A 25,490-nucleotide genomic window follows, 5' to 3' on the forward strand; every position below is an offset into this window, starting at 1 on the left:
GATTTGTATTTACTATCCCTTTGAAAGAGTCTCAGAAATAAAGTGGACACACACTACATATTTTTCAAAGATACTAAAAATGTGCAGCAAGTGTTTTTTGTTTAAATACATAATTAAAATGACTCTTTCAAAGCTGAACTATCTGTATTGCCCAATTAAAGTTTCCTGAAATTCTTCTGCAAATATGCCTTTCTGTAGATTTTTGAGGAACACTTACATGCAGTTCATTTCATAGATGCTATTCATACACCATGTTGTTTTATTTAAAATGTAAAAATTTCTGAATCTAAACGAAGGAAAAGTTATTGTCTCAAAGAAAATCCAAAGGGGAAAAATAGCCCTTTGAAAAGGTGTCTAATTCTTATACATATATGCTCCTTAAAATGATTTGCATACAAATACAGGGAAAATGGAACCAGATATATTAATTAGTATGAAAAGTAAAAATTCATATATACTGTTTTAAATACAGTCTAAAGGGAGCTGAAGTTGTATACATCACAATAAGGAAATGCTATACTTGCAGATTAGACATTAGTTTTCTTCTCAAGGGATGGATTTCTGCTAGTTTCATGTAGGGTCTTGATAGAATGTCTTTCATCTTTTCTTGGTACACTCTCTCTGCTGCTAGTCCTGATTCATATTCTCGCTGCTTCTCTTCTTCCTCAGCAATGTGGGCCTGCTGCTGATAGGTAATTTGAGCCTGCAGCTGCTCCCGATATTCTTTTGCCTCCTGCATTCGTCTGCAAATGACATGGCAAATGTCTCATTTAAGCTGTGTCTACACTGCCACTTTCAGCACTAAACTGAAAAACACCTCCCTGAGTGACAAAAGTTGTGCTGAAAAGCACCAGTATAGACACTGCTTTATTGCCGAGAGCTACACTCCTGGCGATACAGCTACCACCACTCATTTGGGGTGGTTATTTTTTATCGCCGGGAGAGCTCTTCCCTATCGATAAAGCAGGCAGTGGCCGTGCTGTAACATGGGCAGTGTAGACCTACTCTTAGAAGTTAAAGATAGAGAATTAACAGCTCAGATTTCTTGTGGTATCATTGATCAATCTTATGTGAAATACTGCTTAAAACTCCTACTTGTTATCATTAACTACTATTCTAATGAACAACCACCACATTTTAATAAACTGTAAACTCTTTGGGGGCACAATATGTCTTTACTGTGGCTTATAAATCAGAGTACAATCTCAGTGTTTAACAATGATCAGTGAACATACAATCATTAATCAAATAACAAGTTGTATGCTTTCCCCCCCACAAAATCTCTGTAACTCTTTATCTGTCTGTTATTGTGGTAAGGAGATGACAGAGGATTATACAGAATATACTTAATTGTTAGGTCTAGGTTTTTATCTGGCTATGTTTCATGCCTGTAGCACCCTAATATCCAATTTTCCCTCCCTTGTTTTTAAGATAACTCTATTATGTATTTCCATATAAGAAGGCAGGCCAGAGATTCCTGCCATGGCCTTATGCTAACATTACTCTGAGAAATGGCTTGGGAGAAGAAAGTGAGTTCTATCCCAAGACCTGCACTTAACCTTTGCTATCCTCTGGAGTGCTGTTTGAACAGCCCATCTACCTACCTCATGTATTTCTAAAGCACCCATCACCATGGTACTTAAGTGTCAACAGTTTCCTCAAAACCAGTGCATTAATGAGGCGCTGTGTGAGCCATGTGGCAAGACTCTGCTTCCTGACACTGACAAAAAAGTGCAGCACATCTGTTTTAAGTGATATGGCCAGCACCTCTTCTTCCACAGAGTGTGATTGCCACCAAAGCCTAGAGATGGTCAGAGAACTTTTCTGTTAACCGTAAAGCTTTTGCCAAAATACCATGGAATGAAACAGATATTGGTTCTGGAAGGGGCTACTCCATTACTTTCTCTAAATAAGCATCAGAATGGGCAACCGTATGGAAAAGGAATCAAGTGGATAATACATTATTTATAGTAAAATGAAACTGTAAAGAAAGGCCTGTGTACATGACATCTAGAACCGCTGTATTTCAGAGAGTGCTAAGTACTAGTACTCTTTCCTCAGGCGAGCATAAGCTAGTGAGTATTTGTTCTGATGGTGTGGTCTTGTGTTTCAATGCCTGAATGCATTGTCAGTCAATATTCTTCAAGGGTGGATAAAGTTTTGCAATAAGCCAGAACATTCCAACTCTTATGCTTAAGTAGCTGAATTAATCTCTCTCAAAACTCAGCATATGGGTATGTACTTACTAAAAACAACCAGTAAGCTCAAGACAATTACACTTGGTGGAATACAACTGTGTATGAACAATCAGGTTTGGGTGGTTGTGTAATACCAATTTCAGTATAACATAGGTACTACTGAATAGTCAATAGCAAATTGGCTAGACAGTATCGCACCTGCAGAGAAAATTTGCGCAGAATAAAGCCCATTGCTATTACATTACTACTTCAAAATGAGAATTATTCAATTCTGAAGAGTTTAAGACTCAACTTTATTACAAAACTTACTGACATCAGAAGGAAAACATACCTTAAATATTTTTCTTCTTCTATAGAATTGAGTTCTTTAATGGCTTCAGCTAATAGTTCCTTGTCCTGAGCAAGTTCTTCCTGCTGCTTTGCATTTCTCTCCACTGCAAAAGGAAAAATAAATGCACTGCTAACCTTGGAAGGATGTAAACTTAAACCCAAATAGCTTATTCTAAATGGCAGGCTTGAGTCTTGCTGCTTCTGGAAAGGCACAAAAGCAATAGGAGAGATGTTGTTGGTATTTTTGCACCCACATCTGTCACTTAGAAGAGAGGATTTCACATATACAATTTCAGAATGTTCTGAAATAAGGGCTTACTCCTACAATCTTTATTTGATTAGTCTTTGTTTCACTCATGTCAATGGGATAACTAGCATGAGTAAAGACTGTTTGTATGAATAAGACTGTAGGATTGGTCCCTAATGCAATAGCACTGTCGTATTTGTTGTAATAGTGTCTATGCAGTATGTGTCCCCAATTCTTTGTGTGCCCCCCTCACGACCCCATATCAGGGTCCTCCATTTGTCCCCCACATGCACTTGGGGCCAAATTCCACTTTCAGGGAAAGTATGTGCCATCTCAATTGACTATGACAGAACTTGCATTCACTTTACCATGGGCGGTACTTGACCCACAGACTAACTGTGCTGAAATTTCTTACACTTCTCCTCAATCTGCAGTCGTCTTGTATCCAGGACATCTTTCATTAGCCGTTTCCTAGCTTCCTTTTCCAATCTCATTTGCTCAGCCTTCTTGGCCCAAGACTTCTCTATCTCTTCCTCCAGCAGCTTGTCCATTTCTTTCTCTCGACGCGTCTCCTCTTCCAATTGTTGAGCCAGATATTCCCGATACATCTGCTGCTCCTTGAACAGCTCTTGCTACAAAATGTGGATGGTATATAGACTGTCAATAAGCTAGTTCAAAAAGGCATTTCAAAAGTTATTTTATTCATGGAAAGGAGTGTCTGGTGGTAGACTGGGACAAAGACTGGGCGCATGTCTATGCTGCATCTGAGAGCGAGACTCCCAGCCTGGGTGCACAGACTTGCGTGAGTGCACTAAAAACAGCTGTGTACATGTTGTGGCTCAGGCTGGAGCTTGACTTCTCAAGCCATCCCATGCTTCAGACCCCAAGCTTCCAGCCAAAGCAGCACCATCTACACAGCTGTTTTTAGCACACTAGCATGAGCTCCACTAGTAGAAGTCAGTTGAGCAGGGCTGGGAGGCTTGCTCTCAGATGCAGCACAGACATGCCCTTGGCTTCTTTTCCAAACTCTGCCATATCTCGCTGTCACTTAATCACTTTGTGCTCCAGTTTTACAGTGGTCATTCCATTGAGTTCAAAAGGAGTTATACTGGATTTACACTGATGTGAGAAGAGAATCACACCCTATCACTGAAAAGTATTATTACCAGAGAGTTGTGCACCTCATAGCATCTGTAGGACGAGCTCTTACAGCAGGGGCTCCTTGCATCCCTCCACAGCCTGCATAAACTCCCTGCGTGCTACCCTCCCTCTATTTCAGGGACTCCCTGCAATCCCCCACCCTCCATCATGCCAGGGGTTCTGTGTGCTCCACACTCCTTCCTTCCCCAATACCAACGTCCCTCATTCCTCTGACATGCTAAGGGCTCTGTTTGCTGCCCCTTTGCCTGGTGGCAGGGGCCCTGTGTCCCTCCCAGGTTTCCCTTTCCCGCATACCACTGCTCCCCCCCAGCATTGGCAGCGGCTGTGTGTATTCCCCTCTGAAGCTGATAAGTCTGCTGATCAGATGCAATGGGCTCTATGTCTCTCCAGCAGGGTTTTGGTCCTTCAACAGTGCCTCTTGGGGAGGTGACAGAATTGTATGTTCACTCTGTGTCCAGTCACTCAAGTGGGGTGCTCAATAGCACTCTGAAGGGTATGGCTCAAAGTCCACTGGTTCCTTAGCACAAGGAACAGGATACAGGGCCCTTCACCTCAGGGGACTTCTTTTAGACTCTGCTCTCTTCCAGGCCTCTCCCTGGGAGGCGGGAAGCTCAGCACTCTGCTGTTCTCCCAGAGCTGCCCAGGAGGTAGTGAGCTTCCCCAGTGTCAAACCCCGCCTCCATTCCTAACATGACTTGCAGATGTGGCAGGGCAGGCCACTGCAGCCAAGAGCACTCCTTAACTCCTTCCTACCTGGTGCAGGGTTCGTACACCCTGTCACAATCCCCTATCCCCCCCCGCCAGTTTTCCCATTTTTCATAGGATTCTGTCCCTTGACACCCACAACACTCCCTGACATATTGGAATTGGTTGGATGCGGTATTCAAAAGTTATTGCATTACATACAAACAGACAGAGAAATGCCATCATGTTGAATGTAGGAACTCACAAGCTTGGCCAATTACTGTAAAAATAAATTAAACCTGAATTTGAAACAAACTCAGTTCAAATTATGAAATATTTCCAGCATTATTGCATCTTATCAAGACTGAAAACCTTTCTTTAGCATCGGAAGCATCATTAGGCTAAAATTTACATTTCTGATGAAATCAAGAAAAAAGTTTCGTAAAGCATAACATAATATTTTGAATTGATGAATCTAGACAGTAAATTTGAACACAGAAGAATAATTTGAGCCAGCATGATCCAACTTAGTTCATTTATAGCACTTTCTTCTGTAGATCTCAAAGCTCTTTACCTTTTTTTTGTAATCATGATCCCCATTTTGCAGCAGGGGAAACTTAGGCATTGAGAAATGAAGTAACTTGCCCAAAGTAACACAGCAGCTTTGTGGCAAAGCCAGGAATAGAACCCAGACTAGTGACTTTTAATACAACAACCTATCTTCTAAGGAAACTCTAGCCCTCTTTTGAAAGTAAACTGCAGTGCTTTTAAATCTGAAAAAACTCCTTAAAATCCTAGGGTAAATCACTTACAGAATACGTAGACTCATTCATACAAATACATACATTTTCTAACTACATAGTTCAAAATTATTTTTTCTTTCAATTACGTGCCAGAATCTGAGTTTAGGACTCTGACTTTTTCCTGTAACAGCCATTAACTTTACCAGTCTTGTCTATGCTGAAAGCAAAAACCTCCCACTGTTAAGAACACCAGTTCAGCTCCACCACTGCTAGCAATGCTGGGTATCATCAGTGTTAAGCACCAGGTCATCTAACTTTGCTCTGAACAGGTCTAACTGACATGGTGCTTTAAATGTCAGTGGCAGACCTGTACCTTTTCTATACCAGGGTTCCCGCTGTTGCCTAACCCCAGTGGAACGGAACCAGTGCTATGAATGCAGGAAATATTTGCAGCATTTCCCTAACATGCACTAGCTTATAAAGCAGAATAAAGAGTGCAGTTCCTTGCTCAGCTTTAATGGTAACCTGCAAAAGATTTTTTTGTTTCCAGGCGGTGGTGAATCTACTTGTTTTTAATTTAAAAAATAGCAGGTTTCTTGAACTCAGATGTTTTCAGGAAACAGAGATGTTTATTACGAGCTCTAACACCTTAACTGAAGGGGACAGGTATTGAACTTTAACAGAAACATCCTTTCAATACTAGGAAAGGAAGCTGGAGATAAATAGTTAAAAAAAATGGTTGCGAACAGCCTGATTAAAAACAAGACTTCAATTTCTAAAGTATAAAGCAAGCAGGATTCCCTTCCCTTTTTTCCTTCAGGCTATCTTTATAAATCATAAAAAAGCAAAAGCCCAATAGCACAATGCAAGACTGAACCTTAAGTGCTAGTGAATTTGTAGTAGAGACAGAGAAGTCTGAATTCAAGTCAGCTTGTGCCATTTAAAGTATTTCAATTGCAAACTTAAACTACACATATATCTAGCTAATAATTAAAGATTTTAAACAATTTTGTTAGTATTTAAATACATTTCAGTTCAGTTTAAATAAGATTTATTTTTCTCTGTAGTTATAAATATCCAGTCAACAACATCCATGAAACTGCAGAAAGCTTAGCATTAGACTAACTTATATTCCCGGCCAGGTTGTGTAAAGCCCCAAAAGAGCCACTGACTTGAACACAGTAGAAGCAGCATGTGGGTCAGACCAGATTAGATTCCATGATCCTCTGGGATTCGTCCTTTGCCCCAGACCTCTAATCTGGTCAAGTGCAAACCTAGCTAATGCTGTCAAGTATCAGAGGGGTAGCCGTGTTAGTCTGGATCTGTAAAAGCAGCAACAGGATTCTTTGCTGCTAGCTAATGCTATTCATTTTAAAATGTTTCCCTCTTCCTTTAACATGACAGCAGGCTCCTTTAGAAAAGTAGATCGCAGGCAAGAAGAAATGAAATATGCAAAGACCTTAATAAAATATAAAAAGATTTCCAACAAAAAAAATCAATTTATAAACAGAATAGAGCTTGATTCCAATCTCACACCTATGTAACGCCATTGAGGTCAATGGAATTAGTCCAAGTCAGGAGATCAGACAATTTGAAAAAGACCAAATGCCCTTTGCTCTTACTTTTCTTTGATTTTTTCCCTCTGTGTCTTCCTGGGATTCATGGGAAAATCGTTCTAGGATCTTCATGTCTAGAGCAAGTTCCTCTTGTTTTTCCCGATTAAGACGCTTCATCTTTGCCCGAGCTGAACTGATCAACATGTCCCTGTGTTCCTTCTGTTTCTGTAATTTCTCCATCTGAACTCGCTCATTTTCTAGTTTAAACAGCTTCATTTCCTCTTCCTGCAACAATAAAAGAAGAGCAGCCAACTTGCAAGATCACTGTATAACTTCAAAAAAAAAAAAGATGGCTGGGATTAGTTTAATTGGAACATATAAATGGGAAGATAAATATTGAAGATTTTGCTTGCTGATGCTAGGGGATTTCAGATTTACTATTGTCATCTAATACAGTTGTTAAAGCATGAATATTTTAGCATATTATTCATTAGAATTCAGAATTTTCTAATTATCATGTATGTTTCATTGCCAAATGGAGAGATTGGCGCTCTCTAAATACTTATGATGGGCAATGATTCATATGTTGTTGCAAATCAAGAGTAGCATCAATTCATTATTTGTATCTGAACACTTTAAAATTTTCAGACAAAAGAATCTGTGTACAATAAATATTAACTATAGCCATTTCTAATAATAGAGCCAACCTCTGCTTCCTGTTACACCAGTGTAAATTCAGAGTATCTCCACTGTGCTACACTGTTGACTCATATTTAGCTTGTGGTCCACTATGACTCCCAGATCCCTTTCCAGATACTCCTTCCTATGCAGTCATTTCCCATTTTGTATGTGTGCAACTGATTGTTCCCTCCTTTTGCATTTGTCCTTATTGAAATTCATCCTATTTACTTCAGATTATTTCTCCAGTAGATCAGGATCATTTTGAATGATAACCCTATCCTCCAAAGCACTTGCAACCCCTCAGAGCTTGGTAGCATCTGCAAACTTTATAGGTGTACTCTCTATGCGATTCTCTAAATAACTGATGAAGATTGTGAACCGAACCGGATCCAGAACTGATCCCTGTGGGACCCCACTCATTACGCCCTTCCAGCATGACTGTGAACCACTGATAACGACTCTGTGGGAACGGTTTTCCAACCAGTTTTGCACCAACCTTATAGTATCTCCATCTAGGTTGCATTTCCCTAGTTTGTTTATGAGGTCATGTGAAACAGTATCAATAGCTTTGCAGTAACTCCTCACTTAGTGTTGTAGTTATGTTCCTGAAAAATGCGACTTTAAGTGAATCCAATTTCCCCATAAGATTTAATGTATATGAGGGGGTTAGGTTCCAGAGAATTTTTTTTCACCAGACAAAAGACTATATATATACAGCAAGCAGGAGTCTCTGGAAGCAGCTCCAATGCCAAGGGCAGAAGCAGCACATGGCAGTTGTGGGAGGGACAGCTGAAAGCCGGCAATTGCTCGCCTGCTAGGAGGCTGCAGCAGAGGGAAACAGGGAACTTACGGGAGCGGGGAGCTGATATGGGGGCTGCCGGTCCACCCTGGTTCCAAGCCCCCATCAGCTAGCTGCAATGAGCTGCTCTTCCTGCAAGCAGTGGACAAAGCAGGTGGCTGCCCAATGACATTAGAAGGGAGCATTGCACAACTTTAAACGAGCATGTTCCCTAATTGATCAGCAACGTAACAACAAAACAACGTTAACCAGGATGACTTTAAGTGAGGAGTTACTGTACTAAAGTCAAGATATTACACGTCTACTGCTTCCCCCCATCCACAAGGCTTGTTACCCTGTCAAACAAAGCTATCAGGTTGGTTTGACACAATTTGTTTTTGACAAATCCATGCTGACTGTTACTTATCACCTTATTATCTTCTAGATGTTTGCAAATTGATTGCTTAATTATTTGCTCCATTATCTTTCCGGGTACAGAAGTTAAACTGACTGGTCTGTAATTCCCCAGGTTGTCCTTATTTCCCTTTTTATAGATTGGCACTATATTTGACCTTTTCCAGTCTTTTGGAATCTCTCCTATCTTCCATGACTTTTCAAAGATAATCGCTAATGGCTCAGATATCTCCTCAGTCAGCTCCTTGAGTATTCTAGGATGCACTTCATCAGGCCCTGGTGACTTGAAGACATCTAATTTGTCTAAGTAATTTTTAACTTGTTCTTTCCCTATTTTAGCCTCTTCTGATCCTACCTCATTTTCACTTGCGTTCACTATGTTAGATGTCCAATCACCACCAACCTTATTGGTTAAAACCGAAACAAAGAAGTCATTAAGCACCTCTGCCACTTCCACATTTTCTTTTGTTATCCCCCCACCACCACCATTGTGTAACAGGACTACCCTGTCCTTGGTCTTCCTCTTGCTTCTAATGCATTTGTAGAATGTTTTCTTATTACCCTTTATGTCTCTAGCTAGTTTGATCTTGTTTTGTGCCTTGGCCTTTCTAATTTTGTCCTTACATACTTGTGCTATTTGTTTATATTTATCCTGTGGAATTTGACCTAGTTTCCACTTTCTGTAGGATTCCTTTTTGATTTTTAGATCATTGAAGATCTCCTGGTTAAGCCAGAGTGGTCTCTTGCCATACTTCCTATCTTTCCTACACAGTGGAAAAGCTCCCCTTTTTAAGAAAATAACTGGATACCATGCTGGGACATAAATTGTGCACTGAGTCTGCAATTCTGCTTCAAAGTTACTGATGGCAATGTAAGCGCTCCAGGGCAGAGATGGAGTCTGTTAATCTGAACTGGGAAGAGCCCAGCACACTTTTGAGCACTGTAAAAATAATAAAAATATCAGAAATCACTGTATCTGAGTCACCCCATGTATGATGAAGATGTTGAACAGTAAAGGAGAGAAAAACGATGCAGAGTAATGGCAAGTTATTGGAGGAGGAGGCAGTTTATACAGGTTTTTGGCCAAATTCTATCTTCAGTGTAATTGCATGAGAATGAAGTCGAATTTGATCCACAGTGTTTATTCTACATAAGTTTGTATAGTTGTGGTACTGAAACACTGTCAATTTTTTAACCTATTTACAGTCTTATAGCAAGTGAGGACTGAAGTGCAATGGAAGAGATGTACAGGGAAACTTGTGTAGTGCTTGCCCGACTCCCAGTCAGAATAGCATGACCATTGCCACTTTCATGAGCACTACATTTATCACTAAAATGGGGGATCTGGGGGAAAAGGAGGCAATGTGGATAAATAATAAAGACTAATTCAAGAGTGACAAGTGATTTCTGGCTACCTCAGTTTTTGGGTGCCTAACCTGAGACACCTTAAAGATGCCTTAGCATGTCTCAAAATCAGGCCCCTTTAAGGTGTCTCAAGTTGGGCAGCCAAAAACAATCACTATTCACTTTTGAAAATGGAGGCCTACGTGGGTAAATTCATGGTTTACAATACATCTTCAGAGGAGGCTGAAGAAAAAGTTAACAGCATCATGTCACCACTCAGTGGAAAGAGTAGCTGAGCCCTCAGCTTCAGAGAGCAGTAAGTCAAATTCCAAAAAGATTTCACAGGGAACCACAGTCAGGCATCAGAAAAATCAAGAATTAATGAGAGATTCATAGCTTATGTATCGTAAGGCCAGAATGGACCATTGTGATCATCAATGAATGGAGATACAGGATGTCAGAGAAATCATTTGAAAAATAAACGACAACCAATGGAATAAAGATCAAGGGTGGGACAGGATGAGGAGTGAATTAGGAAATACATCTCTAGTAACAACTGTAAAATTTGCCAACATATGATAGAGATGCTAATGCCAGAATTATTTACCCCATTCTCCAAGCTTCCTTAACACCAGCAAGCAAATTATCTGTTTAGGCATTTATCCCAAACTCATCATTGTAGCATCTGAGTGCCTGAGTCCAAAACATAAATGTTTGTTACCGGTATGCAACGTCAGCCAAAGCCATACTAATCATCCCACTGACTGATATCCCAGCTGCCAACACCAAGTAAGTGTGCTAATGTACAACACTCTTTGTTTAGGGGTACCCTCCTCAAAACAGATACAGGTTGCAGACAGATTAGTTTGCCAGCTCCACTCTCTCAGGCCTCCAAAGAGTAGATTGATAGTCTAGTATTTGATACACAGCATACACAACACTCGACTGCCAAACCAGGCCCATGAGATAGAACAGAGCTGTATAATAGTAATAATGCAGCTACTACCCAGGGTATTTAACCTCCCTGCTCTCAACCGACTTCTCCAGCCAGAAGCAGTCTGATGCCTATGAATGGCAAAAAAATGAGCAGTAGCAGCTGTGACAAAGGACTGATCTGCATCCATGTTGGATAATGTCTGCAGTGCACTGCATCCACTGTACGATGGTGTGTGGCATCATGTGATGGCAGCACAAAACTCCCACAGTGTTCATCCTCTGGAAGATATGGACATAGTTTTAGCAGGATTGAATGTGGACATTCCAGAAAGGCTGAAGCATGTTTCTGCAAAACACACCTCTGCACCATGCATGTAAATCATATTAACTTAGCAATCATTTTCTAAGAGCTACAGCTAGCACAGGTTAGTGCTGTAAGATGGACAGGGTCCAAGACAGCAAAGATAGAATTATTTTTCTCCCTAAATAATCCATTTCCATTGCAATGGCTAGTAGAAATTGGCTATGCTGTGCCTATTTATCAATGCTGCCAAAGCATTTCTGAACATTAGACGAGTTTAGTAGAAGGAGCAAAATTGTCTTCAAAGCAATAAAATACTATGATATTATTGCGTAGAGAGAAAACAGCTTTCAAATAATGTGTGCTAGGCCCTAACATAAACATGTTGATAAAACAAGGATACACAGACATACTTTGCTGTCCATTGCCTGTGCTAAACCTAAATGAAACCTCTAAGTAGTAGTAGAGGCAGACACAGCATTGAAAAAATGATGTTACCAACTTCCACCTCTTCTTTCACAGAAATGACTTTTAGAGCAGGCTGCAAAGCCTATCTGTTTTAATATTTTTTTCCCTAAAGGAGTACGTTGAAAGACAGGTGATTTTAGTTTGGCGGGGTGTGCCCTGAAAGTTGCCCTGGAGCAAACAGAAATTTTCCTATGTGTGGTTTGAAATTATTGAAATGGTGTATGGACTGTTTACTGCTACATGGCAGAGATTTTCAAAGAGACCAAAGGGATTTGGATGCTTACTTCCCATTACTTTAAATGAAAGACAGCTTTAAGTACCCTGTGATTTATAATATGCATCTATTATTATCGAGTGCTCAGTATTATTTGTATTACAGAGTGCTTTAGGCCACACCCAGGTTCACTGTGCTAGATGCTGTAGAAATATAGGCTATTTTCAAAGCAACCTGATGGAGCTGGATGCCCAATTTCCATTTTCTCTTTGAAAATCACCGCCAAATACTAGTAGACAGTCCCTTCCCCAAAGCTAGGCTCTGAGCATTTCAGTCATTGAAAACCACACATAAGAAGATTCTATTCACTCCAGGTCAATTTTCAACCACTCCCAGCCCAGTCAGACTAAAAACATTTATCCTTCAACCTGTTCCTTCAGAAAAATTTTATTAACACAGGTGAGCTTTGTAGCCTGCAGTGAAAAATCAGCAGCAGATTCAAGTCAGGTGCACACTAATTTAAATATCCACGGAAGGTAAAACTTTAATTATGACCCTGCACTGAAAACAATATCAAATTACCACTAATCGAGCCTCTTCTTCTTTCAGTCGCTTTGCCTCCTCTTTTTGAGCATCCAGTGCAGCTACCTGGGCATTAAGCACATTCAGCAATTCTTGATTCTGTTCGGATTTTTTCTGGAAGTCCTCTATCCCTCGTTTTTCCTTGGCCAATCGGTCCTCTTCCCAAAGCTCTGCAAATATCTGTTCCTCCCTCTTCTCTTGTTTCTTCAATTCTTCCTTAAGGGCCAGTTGGGCCAGTCGGTCTGAACACACCTCTCTCTGATGTCTCTGACTCCATTGTAAACGAACCTCTTCACACTGTTCTCTGAACATGTATATAATGACAAAAAAAGTCATAAGATAATAGGCAGCTAGTTTGGTGACTTTTGATGGAGACAGAGTCAGGGTCCAATGATCTGACCACAGGACACAGAGCCAGAAATTGCCTAATTCTAAAACTGATTCTAACACCAACTCTTGCTAAGGCCTGGGAAAGTCACTAAGCACCTCATCTTGCACCAGTGAAGTCAACAGGAATTTTTCCATTGACATTCATGGAAGTAGGAGCAAGTCCTTAAGCTACATGCCTCAGTTTACCCATCTGTAAAATAGAGAATATATAATTATACACATTCCAACTTTCTGTCTTAGCATTTGCTATAACCCTGAAGCTGAATCACATTCAGAAACTGATCACCAGTGCTGGAATCTCTGTTACACTGTTCAGTAAGAACATACCAGATTTTAGTAACATTTGATTAAATAAATTCAGACATTTTCCAGGATCATTTATGAAAATGGCAGGAACAACCATGAATAGATATTAAGTATCATTCAACAAACAAGCAACACACCTGTTTAATGATATAACATCAATAACACAATTTTAGCTTTCATTTATTCACTGCACCTGGGTTATACAAAATGAATATTTTACCTTCAATTTAAGGGGAAAAAATTGATATTTCAAGAGCACTTCTGCTTTAATTTTTATAAGTGAACTCCAATTAATATCAACATATGCTATCAATATATATTTAGTGTGAACAATTTAGTGTCAAGCATTTTAATTCACTCTATAAACCGGTTGTGCAGTTTCATTGTTCACCATCAACATAAAGTAAAAACAAAAAGGAAGGTAACAGATAATGGTGAATATTTATCAGCATGAAGAATTATCATCCTGAAGAGCATATATGCATTTATTAACTAAAAATATCCCACATTATTTAATGCTCATAGAAAACCATCTTCAACAGTTTATTGCAGTGCTCACTTAGGAATTCATTGTGATCATCAATATAGATAGATCATTTACTGTATTTTAGGAACTACTGTATGACAACTAACTAGTAGTTATTTGAATAATGTGCAATTATTATTTTATACATTGACTATTTAGTCTGATAATTTTGTATAGCAAAAATTATTAAATATTCATCAAACTATCCTTTAGTATTGCAGTTATCAGGGTGGAGCACAAAAGTGTCATAACTGCAATAATGGAACAAATACCAAAGAAATCCCATTATTTAGGATTTTTTCTCACCTAAAAAGATACAAATTAAAATTTTGTTTGTCAGCCCTGAAAGTGAAAGTAACAGATTTGGATGTTGCTACTGAGGACCTGTCCATAATGAACATTGCCCCTTCTGGCTCTATTATCATCTGCTAAGCACTGACAGTGAGTACGGTGCTGTATAAGATACAAAGAAAAACACTTCCTTTGCTCCAATGAAATTACAGTCTAAATAAACAGAACCGTACAAATCAGACACAAAATGCTGCAGGCGCCTCAGAAGATGGTTATGCCTTAGGTCCCATGCCTGCAATGGGATTCACATGCACAGCCCCTTACTCTCACACTAATTCTCATTAACTTCAGTAGAACTCTGCATGCACATCGCTCTCTAAGCTCAGGCAGTAGAAGCCCGTGCATTTAGCTCCAAAGGTCCCAGGGTCAATCCGTCCACCGATGACCTGGGTCTGTGTCAGCATTACAAGTGGGGGCTCGTCTGGGATATCAACTAGGAAGTCTCGGAAGTTCAGGACATGCTTCAGCTATGGGAAGTATGTAACCCATGCCTGCTTGGTGTGGCACTCTGTCCCCCTCTAGTAGCACCTAGCACAGCTAGAGATTGATGAGTCTGCTACAGCCTTAGCTAAAAGCCAACTGGCTTTTAGCTCGTGCAGTACAGACTCATACACTGAGGGCAGGTCTACACTAGAAGCACTACATTGGCACAGATGCACTGCTGTAGTGTGTCTGAGGAAGACACTCTATGCTGATGGAAGACTACTCTCCTGCTGGCATAATTACTCCACCTCCGTGACAGACAGAAGCTATGTCAGCGGGAGAGCGTCTCCTGCTGATATAGTGCTGGTGTTGACAGCGCTTAGGTCACTGTCGCTTGGGTGGAGGGGGATCTTTTTCTTACATAAGTTAGATTGATTTAAGCAGTAGTGTAGACCTACCCTAAGCTTCAAAGGTCCCAGGTTTGATCCTGCCTACTGATGAATGGCTTCTGTCAGCATTACACCTGTCCATGGAGGATAGGAGTTCATATAATCATAGGACTGGAAAGGACTGCGAGAAGTCATCTAGTCCAGTCCCCTGCACTTGTGGCAGAACTAAGTATTATCTAGACCATCCCATCCCAGTTTTTTCAATCTTCCCTCATAGGTCATGTTTTCTAGACCTTTAATCTTTTGTGTTGCCTTTCTCTGGACTTTCTCCAATTTGTCCACATCTTTCCTGAAATGTGGCACTCAGAACTGGCCAGAATACTCCAGTTGAGACCTAATCAGGGCAGAGTAGAGCAAAAGAATTACTTCTCAGGTCTTGCTTACAATACTCCTGCTAATACATCCCAGAATGATGATTGCTTTTTTTTTTTTTTGCAACATGTTACACTGTTGAGGTAATAATTGGAGATATACCACTCTCCTAGAACTGGAAGGGACCTTGAAAGGTCATTGAGTCCAGCCCCCTGCCTTCACTAGCAGGACCAATTTTTGCCCCAGATCCCTAAGTGGCCTCCTTAAGGATTGAACTTACAACCCTGGGTTTAGCAGGCCAATGCTCAAACCACTGACCTATCCCTCCCCACAACTCATATTTAGCTTGTAATCCATTATGACCCCCCAGATCTCTTTCCACAGTACTCCTTCCTAGGCAGTCATTTCCCATTTTGTATGTGTGCAACTGATTGTTCCTTCTTAAGTGAAGTACTTTGCATTTGTCCTTATTGAATTTCATCCTTTTTACTTCAGACCATTTCTCCAGTTTGTCCAGATCATTTTGAATTTTAATCCTATCCTCCAAAGCACTTGCAACCCCTCCCAGTTTAGTATAATTTGAAAACTTTGTAAGTGTACTCTCTACGCCATTATCTAAATCATTGATGAAGATATTGAACAGAACTGGACCCAGAACTGATCACTGTGGGACCACACTCGTTATGCCCTTCCAGCTTGACTGTGAACCACTGATAACTACTCTTTGGGAAGTTTTTTTCAACTGGTTATGCACCCACCATATAGTAGCTCCATCTAGGTTGTATTTCCCTAGTTTGTTTGTGAGACAGTAACAAAAGCCTTACTAAAGTCAAAATTTACCACATCTACCACTTCCCCCATCCACCAGGCTTGTTACCCTGTCAAAAAAAGCTATTACATTTGTTTGACACAATTTGTTCTTGACAAATCCATGCTGTTATTTACCACATTATCTTCTAGGTGGTTGCAAACTGATTGCTTAATTATTTGCTCCATTATTATAGCCCCCACAGTACAGAAGTATGGCTCTTTAGCTCAACCTGCAGTAGCTCATGCCATTTAGCTCTGGAGGTCCTGGGTTCAATCCCTTGTGTTTCAGCCAGGATGACAGCTGTCACACAAGAAACTAATCATACATGCTTCTGAGGATCACTGCTTTACATTGTAGGGTTTTTCCTTAACTGAACTGGTTGGTGGCAACATTTTTGGTTAGCACTGATGGCCTTGAGGGGAGACGTGAGTTTTGAAGAGGGATCTATGTGAACAGAAGGTGGAACACCTGGCGCACAGAGACAGGGACTGAAGGGAGGCAGCATGGAAGAAGGCATGAAGGGGAGGGGGAAGAAGAATCTGGAAGGAGTGGTGGGGCATCTAAGCTAGTAGGGAGAACTGATAACCTCTCACCTAAGCCAACAAAATTGGGAAACTATATATGTACTCTGGGCATTCCAGAAGCTATAGATAACCATGACCTTGATACCACATATGATAAATGAAAGGCATAGACATTTGAGGCCTTACAGTAACATGAATTCAGTTTAAGAGCTTGGACAAACAAAGCTTTTAGACATTGCAAGCCTGGCTGCCCACACTGATGTTGCTTTGTGTTGGCACTTCAAGTTAGCAACAGTGCTCAGCACCTTTCCAGCCTGTTGGATGCTTTGGTTAACATGCTTTACAACATTTTAGTTCCAGTTGCCTTTTCTCACAACAGTCATTTTTTTGCTTTTCATAGAGCTCAGCATGGCTTGTAGCTCAGGTGAGAGGAGACTGAACAAGATGCAAATTCTGTGATAATACAGAGATTCTGAGTGTTGCATAAAGAAGTACTTGCTGATAGATCATTTTCTAGGGATTTCACTTTTGATTGTGGGCTACATTTGAGTAGCTGGTATAATATCCAGTTCCATGCAATGGAATCACATTTCCTTTTCTAACAAAAATATTGGGTTTTAGACATTTAAATTGTGACTTAAAAAGGAACATACAGAAGAACCAAAACTATATATTTTATATCCTCACCTTTTTTTTATTTTTATAAAAGTCCACAGATGCTTTGGATTGTGTCGAGTTATCTCTAGCACTTTAATTGATGCCCTGCCTTAATACAGCTAACATGCCATTATATGCTACTACCACATCTAGGGAGCCAGCATGAGGGTGTGGTTAGGCCATTGGACACCTTCTCAAACTTAAGTTTATTTCTTTGTAACAAAAGGATTGATAATACTTCCCCTTTTCATACGCTGTCCTGAGGATGAGTTCAGTTCTATAAAATGCTCTGAAGATATGAAATGCGAGGTAAGTGCTAAGAATTATAAATTAGGCTCACTGGGATCTTGCTGCATGTATGGAGTGTTAAACAACTATAAAATGCTGTTTCCAATTCTTTTGCATTTTAGTTATAGGTAACCTGCATTTTAACTTTTGGGTAGAATTTGGTGACTGGACACCAAAATAATCAGTATTAATGAGAAAATGTACTGTTTCCATAGCATTCCAGAGGAAATGTATAATTCTTCAGATCTGAAAGATATTACCCTAAGGAAAACTATATTCCCTTAATACAAGAGATTCAAAGTTCTCTCAGCCGTGAAGAGATTAAAATTTTTGTTATTTTATTTCATGCAATATGAATTTAGTAGTTGCAAGTAGTTTATTAGTTTCATGCAACCTGAATTTAGTAGAATTCTCAAGGGAAAAAAGTTTGCCATGGTTAGAATTTTAATATAAAATAACTATAATTGCTTGATTCCATCAAAGTAATTCCTTCAAAGCAATTTTTACAGCAACATGTGAACATCTGCTCCCCCAGATGGCTGTTTTACCTCTTCACTTTGCTGTCCTAAGCCTCTTAACATTAAAAATGCAGACTGTATATAGTAATTTCCAGAAGACAGAAGCCAAATTTACTTCCCTCACAGTGATTTATCCATTTAATGGATCTGAGACAAAATTGCTGTGATAACAGCCTTCTCTGTGAGATGCTTGCAGTGTTATCACAAGAAAGAGGGGATATCTTTTTATGCAAATTCTGGCATTGTAATTTTCTCTAAAATATATCAATAAGGAAAGTTCTCTTTGGCTGCAACTGATAGGCTGGGGAGGAAGAGAAAATGGAATGACTCAAAAATTAAAAAAAGAACAGGAGTACTTGTGACACCTTAGAGACTAACAAATTTATTTGAGAATAAGCTTTCGTGGGCTAAAACCCACTTCATCAGATGCATGCAGTGGAAAATACAGTAGGAAGTATATATATATATATATATATATATATATATATATATATATATATATATATATATATAGATAAACACACACACACACACACACACACACACAGAGAACATGAAACAATGGGTGTTGCCATACACTCTATAACGAGAGTGATCTGTTAAGGTGAGCTATTACCAGCAGGAGAGAAAAAAAACTTTTTGTAGTGGTAATCAAAATGGCCCATTTCCAGCAGTTGACAAGAAGGTGTGAGAAGCAGTAGGAGGGAAAAATAAACCTGGGGAAATAGTTTTACTTTGTGTAATGACCAATCCACTCCCAGTCTTTATTCAAGCACAAAGTAAAACTAACATGGCTGCTACTCTGAAACCTGTCAAAAATTAAAGTTGCCAGTGATTTAAAAAAAAAAAAAAAAGCTATAAAACCATATTTTAATAAATAACCAGGCCCAAAGCAGCAGAGATTAGCACCACCCTCTAAATTACAAGAATCTTCCAAAATGTTTCTACAAAAGTCATCCCCATCTTTCCTAGGTTTAACTTCAGCAAGATGTCCTTCATCCAGGTTCCAATCTCATTTAGGCATCAAGATAGGTAGGATAAAATGCTTCCAGCGATAGATGGGATAGAAATAGAATCTGTTGTTGTCCACATTGTTAGTTGCTCACATTTGAGTTCATAACTTCTCAACATCACCCCCTGTGGTTTCATGAACTAGGTGAGAGAGAATATGAAGCTTTGCAGAACTACACACGGGAGAATGATTATGGCCAAGGTACAACTGGCTATTACAAGCTTCTGAGAGAAGCCCAAATAAAACAACAGGTGCCATCTCTACCCTGGCCATTGCACTGGCTCCTCAGAGAATCCAGGATTAAACTCAAGGCCTTGTTCTTCCTCTTCAAAGTTTTCAAATATCTGAGCCCAAAATATCTCAAGAATAACCTTTCTCCCATGACCAGGCTGTAACACAACAACCAAGATAATCTGAAGCAATGGAAATATTGCTTGTGAGTACAGGGGACAAAGCTTTAATTCATGGTGATAGAGTACCCTACCACAATTAAAATGACATCAGCTTTTGGAGACTTTAGGAGGAAGAGACCCTTTCTCCCCATATACCATGACACTAACCATCTCCACTCATTGGGGAAAAAAAGGATTAAAAAATACTAAACAAACGCATGAAACTGGAAGAAAGAAGGATGATACCTGCCTTAAGAAGGAGATCAAAAGATAATTCAATCTGTTGACAGTTTGTGCTGGCTGTATTGCATTTTTTTAAGGCACTCATATAAAAGTGACAGTTGAGAGAGATGGGAATTCATTGCTGAGCTGTACTTCCTTTGTGCCAGCAAAACCAGTGCAAACGGTTACATGCAGTCAGGGGAGGAGGTTTCTATGTGCAAAATGTCCTCTTCCCCCAAGGAGATCCAGCACAGAGGGCGAGATAGGAGGAAGGAAATGGCCAGAGTGTTCCTATTTCTAGGGCCGGATTTAAGGGCAGATGTCAAATTGGACAACATCCGTCACATTTTGCAACACATGAAGCACTTGCTACTCCAAGTTCTCCTATTCATTCATGATGCAGAGCTGAAGGACACTTTTCCTAATGTGTGGATAGTTTTGAGAATTCTGCTCATGCTGCCTGGTCATAGTTGGGAGTGGTGAGCACAGCTTTTCAAAGCTCAGGCTCATTAAAACCTATCTTCAGACGAGAGTGGCCAATAAGAGACTGACATCACTTGCTAGTTCATCATTTGAAAAATGCCATTGACCAGTCTTTGGATCTCTCTGAAGCTGTTCCTCAGTTTGCAAGAGCAAAGTCAAGAAAAGCAACCTTTTGAACTAAAGGACTAGAGTTTACATTCTAAGGCTGTCACCTACTGTAACATTATTTAATACTGGTCCACAGCTCAATTTCTTGCTGTTTGTCCATTTCAGTTATTCTTAAAATTAAAAAGTTTCTATAAGCTTATAGGAAATGAATATTTTTATTTGACTATATATGACATGAATAAATACAGATTTACAGATTCTAGCGTGCAAATTTATCATCTTATATGACAGGGATAAATTATGCATGCAAATCATGCATCAAAGTTGTGAAATGGAATACAAATACAATAAGGTATTCAAAAGTTTAACAAATGGGGGAGGGGCGCCGAAGATGCCCCTTGCCTGGGGCATCATTCGGTGTAGGGCTGGCCCTGCTTATGTCCCAGTGATTCTGTATCACTATAATAATCCATGTGGCCACTGCAACAGAGATGCAAATTAGGATAGCCCCGTGGGCTCCTCGAGTTTATACTGGGAGCCACCCTGGCCCCAGGTAGTTCAAGAACAAGGAGGGGGCAAGCTGCCTCTCTCAGTGCTAATGCAAGTATCAATCTACAGAAAACGACAATGGTTAGGCTGTCGATGTGCAGAGACCACTGTCTATCATGCTCACCAATACTGTCTGATTGTTTATTTGTACTCCCACGTCTGCTGTCTTGTCTTATATTTGGGCAGGGGCAGGAGCTATCTTTCTGTTCCTTGTTTTTACAGTGCCTAGCACAATGCGGTCCAGGTCCATGACTAGGGTGCCTAGTGTTACAGTAACACTAATAATATAGGACAGAGACTGGAACTCTTTTCCTGGGAGGTTGATTCTTAAAGTTAAAAACTAGCTACTGCTTCCTGTTAATGCTATGGGGACTTGCAACAAATAGGCACTTTAACCAGAGAAACTCTAAGAAAGTTTGTATGTGGGCATCTATAAGACAGGAATTGTACCCGGGACCAGTACAGAGGTCCCAGGAGGAGAAGAGAAAAAGTAAATATCCCAAGATAAAAGGCCATAGAGCAAAAGGAGAAGAAAAAGGGAACATAAAGACAGAGAAGTACCAAGAGTAGGATGGGAGGGAGAAAGAGGTAATTAAGTCCTATGAAAGACTGAGAGTGAGGCAGAATCACCACCAGAGCAGGTACAGGAAAAAAAAAAAAGTGATAGCACAATTGCCTGTCCTACCGCCTCAGGTCCCAGGTGCCATCAGAATCCTCTCCATCACACTACATCTTTGTAGGTTACACTTACCTTTTCATTATCCTATAAATAAGCTTAGTAAATTCTGAGCAACAGTTCAAATATATGAACACAATATGATTACTGCAAACCATGAAGTGACTAATGAAAATGCTCATACAGCACTGCAAGAGCTGTGGTACAAACAACAAAAATGCCCAAATCCCATGTTCCAGCATAACTATTTAGGAATAAATCATTATCTGTGTTAAGAAATGTTTATTATCCAATAAAAACAGCAATTTTTCACCTAAATATTTTGTCTCTCAAGTGAAAAGGGATGATATGAGGGATGACAACCTTCTCTGATCACACACAGCAAAGACACGCCATAATTGATACAATCATCACTCATGGACAGAGCCTATTCTTTCACTTCACTTTGGTAGCATGTTGCATTCCATTTTTCAAAAACTAGACCAACTTCTATTGTCTTAGCTTTATGTTACTATCTCCAGTGCTCCAATGGCAACTTTGTAAACCTAATTTTCAAAGGCCTTCCAAAAAACTGTGCACCCACTTCTGACACACGCAATTTGAACAGTTCACTGTGCAATTGCTTAACTGGAGTGTGAAAATGGTTGCATGTGCAAACTACTGAGGCAGTCAGGAAATGTGACCTTGGAACAATTTAAAGACCAAAGTGAGTTTTAACAGCTTAAATTAGGAGCAGACGGAAAGGAGAGAGATAGTGTAAATTGCAAGGGCCATATTTTTGAGTCAGCATCTGAATTTGCACCTGCATATGTTGCATGAGCACCTATCCCAGAACACAAAATCAATATCTGAGAGAGCAAAAGGACATTTGTTTGTGTGAATTGGGTACTTTGTAGTTTAAGGAGAGGGTACACTCAAGTCTTCCACCCTTGATTTTCCTCTCTAGCTTCTATATGTTGGAGAGTAGGAGCTAAGGATTCCCAAACACTGATGCTTGAGAGGGACCCTTCAGAAAGAATTATAATTCACCCTCATTTGAATTATTTCCATCTCTTCCCCAGAAAACTAAAGATTCAAAGAACTGAGTTAGTTAGATATATTGTGCCAACTCCTCAGGGGTGATGAGCACCTACAACACCCACTGAGTTCAAAGGAAGGTGCAGGGCTCAGCACCCATGAAGATTTAGCCCAGAATGTCAGATTGCACTGCATGAGAAGGAAAAAAAGTTAGATCCTTAGCTCAAAATGGCCAGTTATATCACTTCTAAAGAGTTGTGCAACAAATTTAAAACCTGACTTTTTTGGATAGTTTCAACTTTTTCTCACTGAAACTCATGAAAGAATATATTCAGCTGAGCTACACAAACCTATTTTTAGGTCACATTCACTTCTGGGCATTTACACGCTACGTGTACCAAACTAAAATATAACTTTACATCCTGTTGAACTACAAAAGTGATTGATTTTGCAGGGTAAAGTGCTGAGACATTCACATGTGAAATGATTTTTAGTCTTTATCAATGAAAGAAACTTTCATTGTTTCTGAATATTTGAATCAAGGATGGTCAAAGTGTAGCTCAATGTGGCCTGCTGCCATGTTCCTTTAGAATAAAATGCATTGTTTACACACAATGGGGAGTATTGCTTGCTAGGACCTATCTTGATCTGGACCAGCATTGCAAGCTTGGACCTCTTATCCTCACAGGCTGCACTTCTTCATTGAAAATGATGAATACAATCTGCTCCATTGTATTCAAGTTAGGTGAGGCCCTTCAGCTCTTGGCAAGTGGTCAGCATAGCCATCAACTGGACAAAGTTTGGACACCTCTGCCATAAACCATGTTGAAACGATAGCTCAGTGCTTTGAGCATTGGCCTGCTAAAACCAGGGTTGTGCGTTCAATCCTTGAGGGGGCCACTTAGGGATCTAGGGCAAAAATCAGTACTTGGTCCTGCTAGTGAAGGCAGGGGGCTGGACTCAATGACCTTTCAAGTTCCCTTCCAGTTCTAGTAGATAGATAGATAAATAAATAAATAAATTGGAGCTATACCTATCTATCTATCTTTCCTTCCTTAATTTACAGTTTCCAATCCTGTCAGATTATGTACTTACCCCACTTTCAGTCTCAGAAGATTTTTTCACTGAGTTACCTGAACTGTTGTTCTCGCTTTAGAGCGACCAATTTTTGTCTTTCTTCCTCTCTCTTCTCTCTCAGCACTTTTGCTCTCTCTCTCATTTTTGCTTCTCTTTCCAGCATGGTTTCTTCCATTGACTCCATCTCAGTGAAATAGCTCTTTTCTTCTGCTTCCAGAAGTGCCCGAAGCCTGAAAGGAAGAAAATATTTCAACAAAAGCTAAATAATCCTGTCTGTTGAATGCTGCATCTTTAGTACATTTACTATGAGATTATCAGATTGAAAGTTTTTAGTTAATCTTGTCCAACAGAATCTATGCTCAGAAGTGTGTGTGTGTGTGCGTGCATAATCTATTATACACAATCCATGAGAGACAAGTAGCTGCCTCAATCATTTTCTTATCTGATGGCATGTCAACTTAGCACACTGACAAAGCAATAGATAAATATGGTCATTTGGGACCCACTCAAGCATTGGTATGAAAGGTAGTTACGCCACTGAAATTCTGATAATCACCCAAGAATGGACGGACCCTTGTGCTTCTCTGCCGGGTCTGTTTCTCTAAAAGATGAAGCAGTTAAAATACGCTGCCACTTTCAAACCAAAAAAGAGACCGGGCACTGTTCAGAGATCAAATCCTTGGAAACCTGCCTAGGCAATGATTCTTGGAATTTAATTTATTTTTAAACATTATACCGTGTGAAAAGCACGTGGTTAAATATGACATTTAGGCCAAAATATGACATACTTCAGAAGTGTTGTAATTCAATCTGGAACTAATGGATCTTAAAGAAGTGGGGAGCAAGTCTACTGCCATCTTGTGGAAGCCAACAGTACAAAAAAAAATCAATGCTAAAGTAGACAAAAGACAAAATTAGAGCTCAAGTTCTCATTGTAAAAAGTGAAAAACAAATATAACCAAAACGAGTTGTTCTCCAAGGGAGTCCCTTTCAGCATTGGCATCACAAACCCTAGCTCTGCGGTCGGCTCAGAGTGCTGCACCTCAATATCGAAGGAAGTTCAGTGGCCAAGAGGAATGTCTTCCTGCAGTTGGCTGTAGAACACAAAGCACTCATCATCTTGCTTCTGGAAACATCCTCCATCACTGATTCTCAACTTATGCCATTATGACTCACCTCCATCTTAGGCAATATGGGATAGCATTCTACATCAGGGAAGGTATTCCAGCAACTCCAGTCTAATCATCAGGTCCAATGATGTCACTGAATGGTAGGCTATAAAAGTGAAGGCCCTGACTCTTATCTATGTCTACAAACCTCCATCTGCCAACTGGCAAACTCCTATGTTACCCATCTTTTAAGGATCTTCTGTCCATTGTGGTGCTTTTAATTCACGTCATTCCCACTTGGGATACACAGATGATGATATAGATGGTGTGAGGCTAGAGTGGGAATAAACGGTCGATATGCAGCTTTTATATGATCCTAAGCTGTCACCCACTTTCCATAGCAAACAATGAACCTCAGATTCTTTCCTGACCTCACTTTAAAAAACAAACAAACAACAGCTGGTCAGTACTTCTCCGGTGGTCACACAGCATAAAATGCTTGATATGCTTCCTTCAACCCAGCATCAGCCTAATCACAACTCCCCCTAGGATTTTGTCAACAGGTTCATTCCTGGATGGTAGTCTGATGCAACCAGACTATATCAGAAATTTAAATCCAGTAAGAAGGAACAGGTTTGTGACAAAAAGCAGAG

General features: G+C 40.0%; 1 protein-coding gene across 1 annotated transcript in view; it reads right to left on the reverse strand.

The window, feature by feature from the left end:
* Positions 1–241: 241 nt before the first annotated feature.
* CFAP53 (cilia and flagella associated protein 53) overlaps positions 242–25,490 on the reverse strand; it is a 31,185-nt gene continuing 5,936 nt past the window's right edge. Inside the window, exons 3-8 of the mRNA XM_039544297.1 lie at positions 23,785–23,958; positions 12,638–12,941; positions 6,986–7,204; positions 3,191–3,407; positions 2,530–2,632; positions 242–743 (exon numbers count right to left, since the gene is read on the reverse strand). Coding sequence (XP_039400231.1) covers positions 515–743; positions 2,530–2,632; positions 3,191–3,407; positions 6,986–7,204; positions 12,638–12,941; positions 23,785–23,958 — 1,246 coding nt within the window. The 3' untranslated portion in view covers positions 242–514. The remainder of the gene's footprint in view (positions 744–2,529; positions 2,633–3,190; positions 3,408–6,985; positions 7,205–12,637; positions 12,942–23,784; positions 23,959–25,490) is intronic.

The sequence above is a fragment of the Mauremys reevesii genome, linkage group 6 (assembly GCF_016161935.1).
Source record: "Mauremys reevesii isolate NIE-2019 linkage group 6, ASM1616193v1, whole genome shotgun sequence".
NCBI classification, from domain to species: domain Eukaryota; kingdom Metazoa; phylum Chordata; order Testudines; family Geoemydidae; genus Mauremys; species Mauremys reevesii.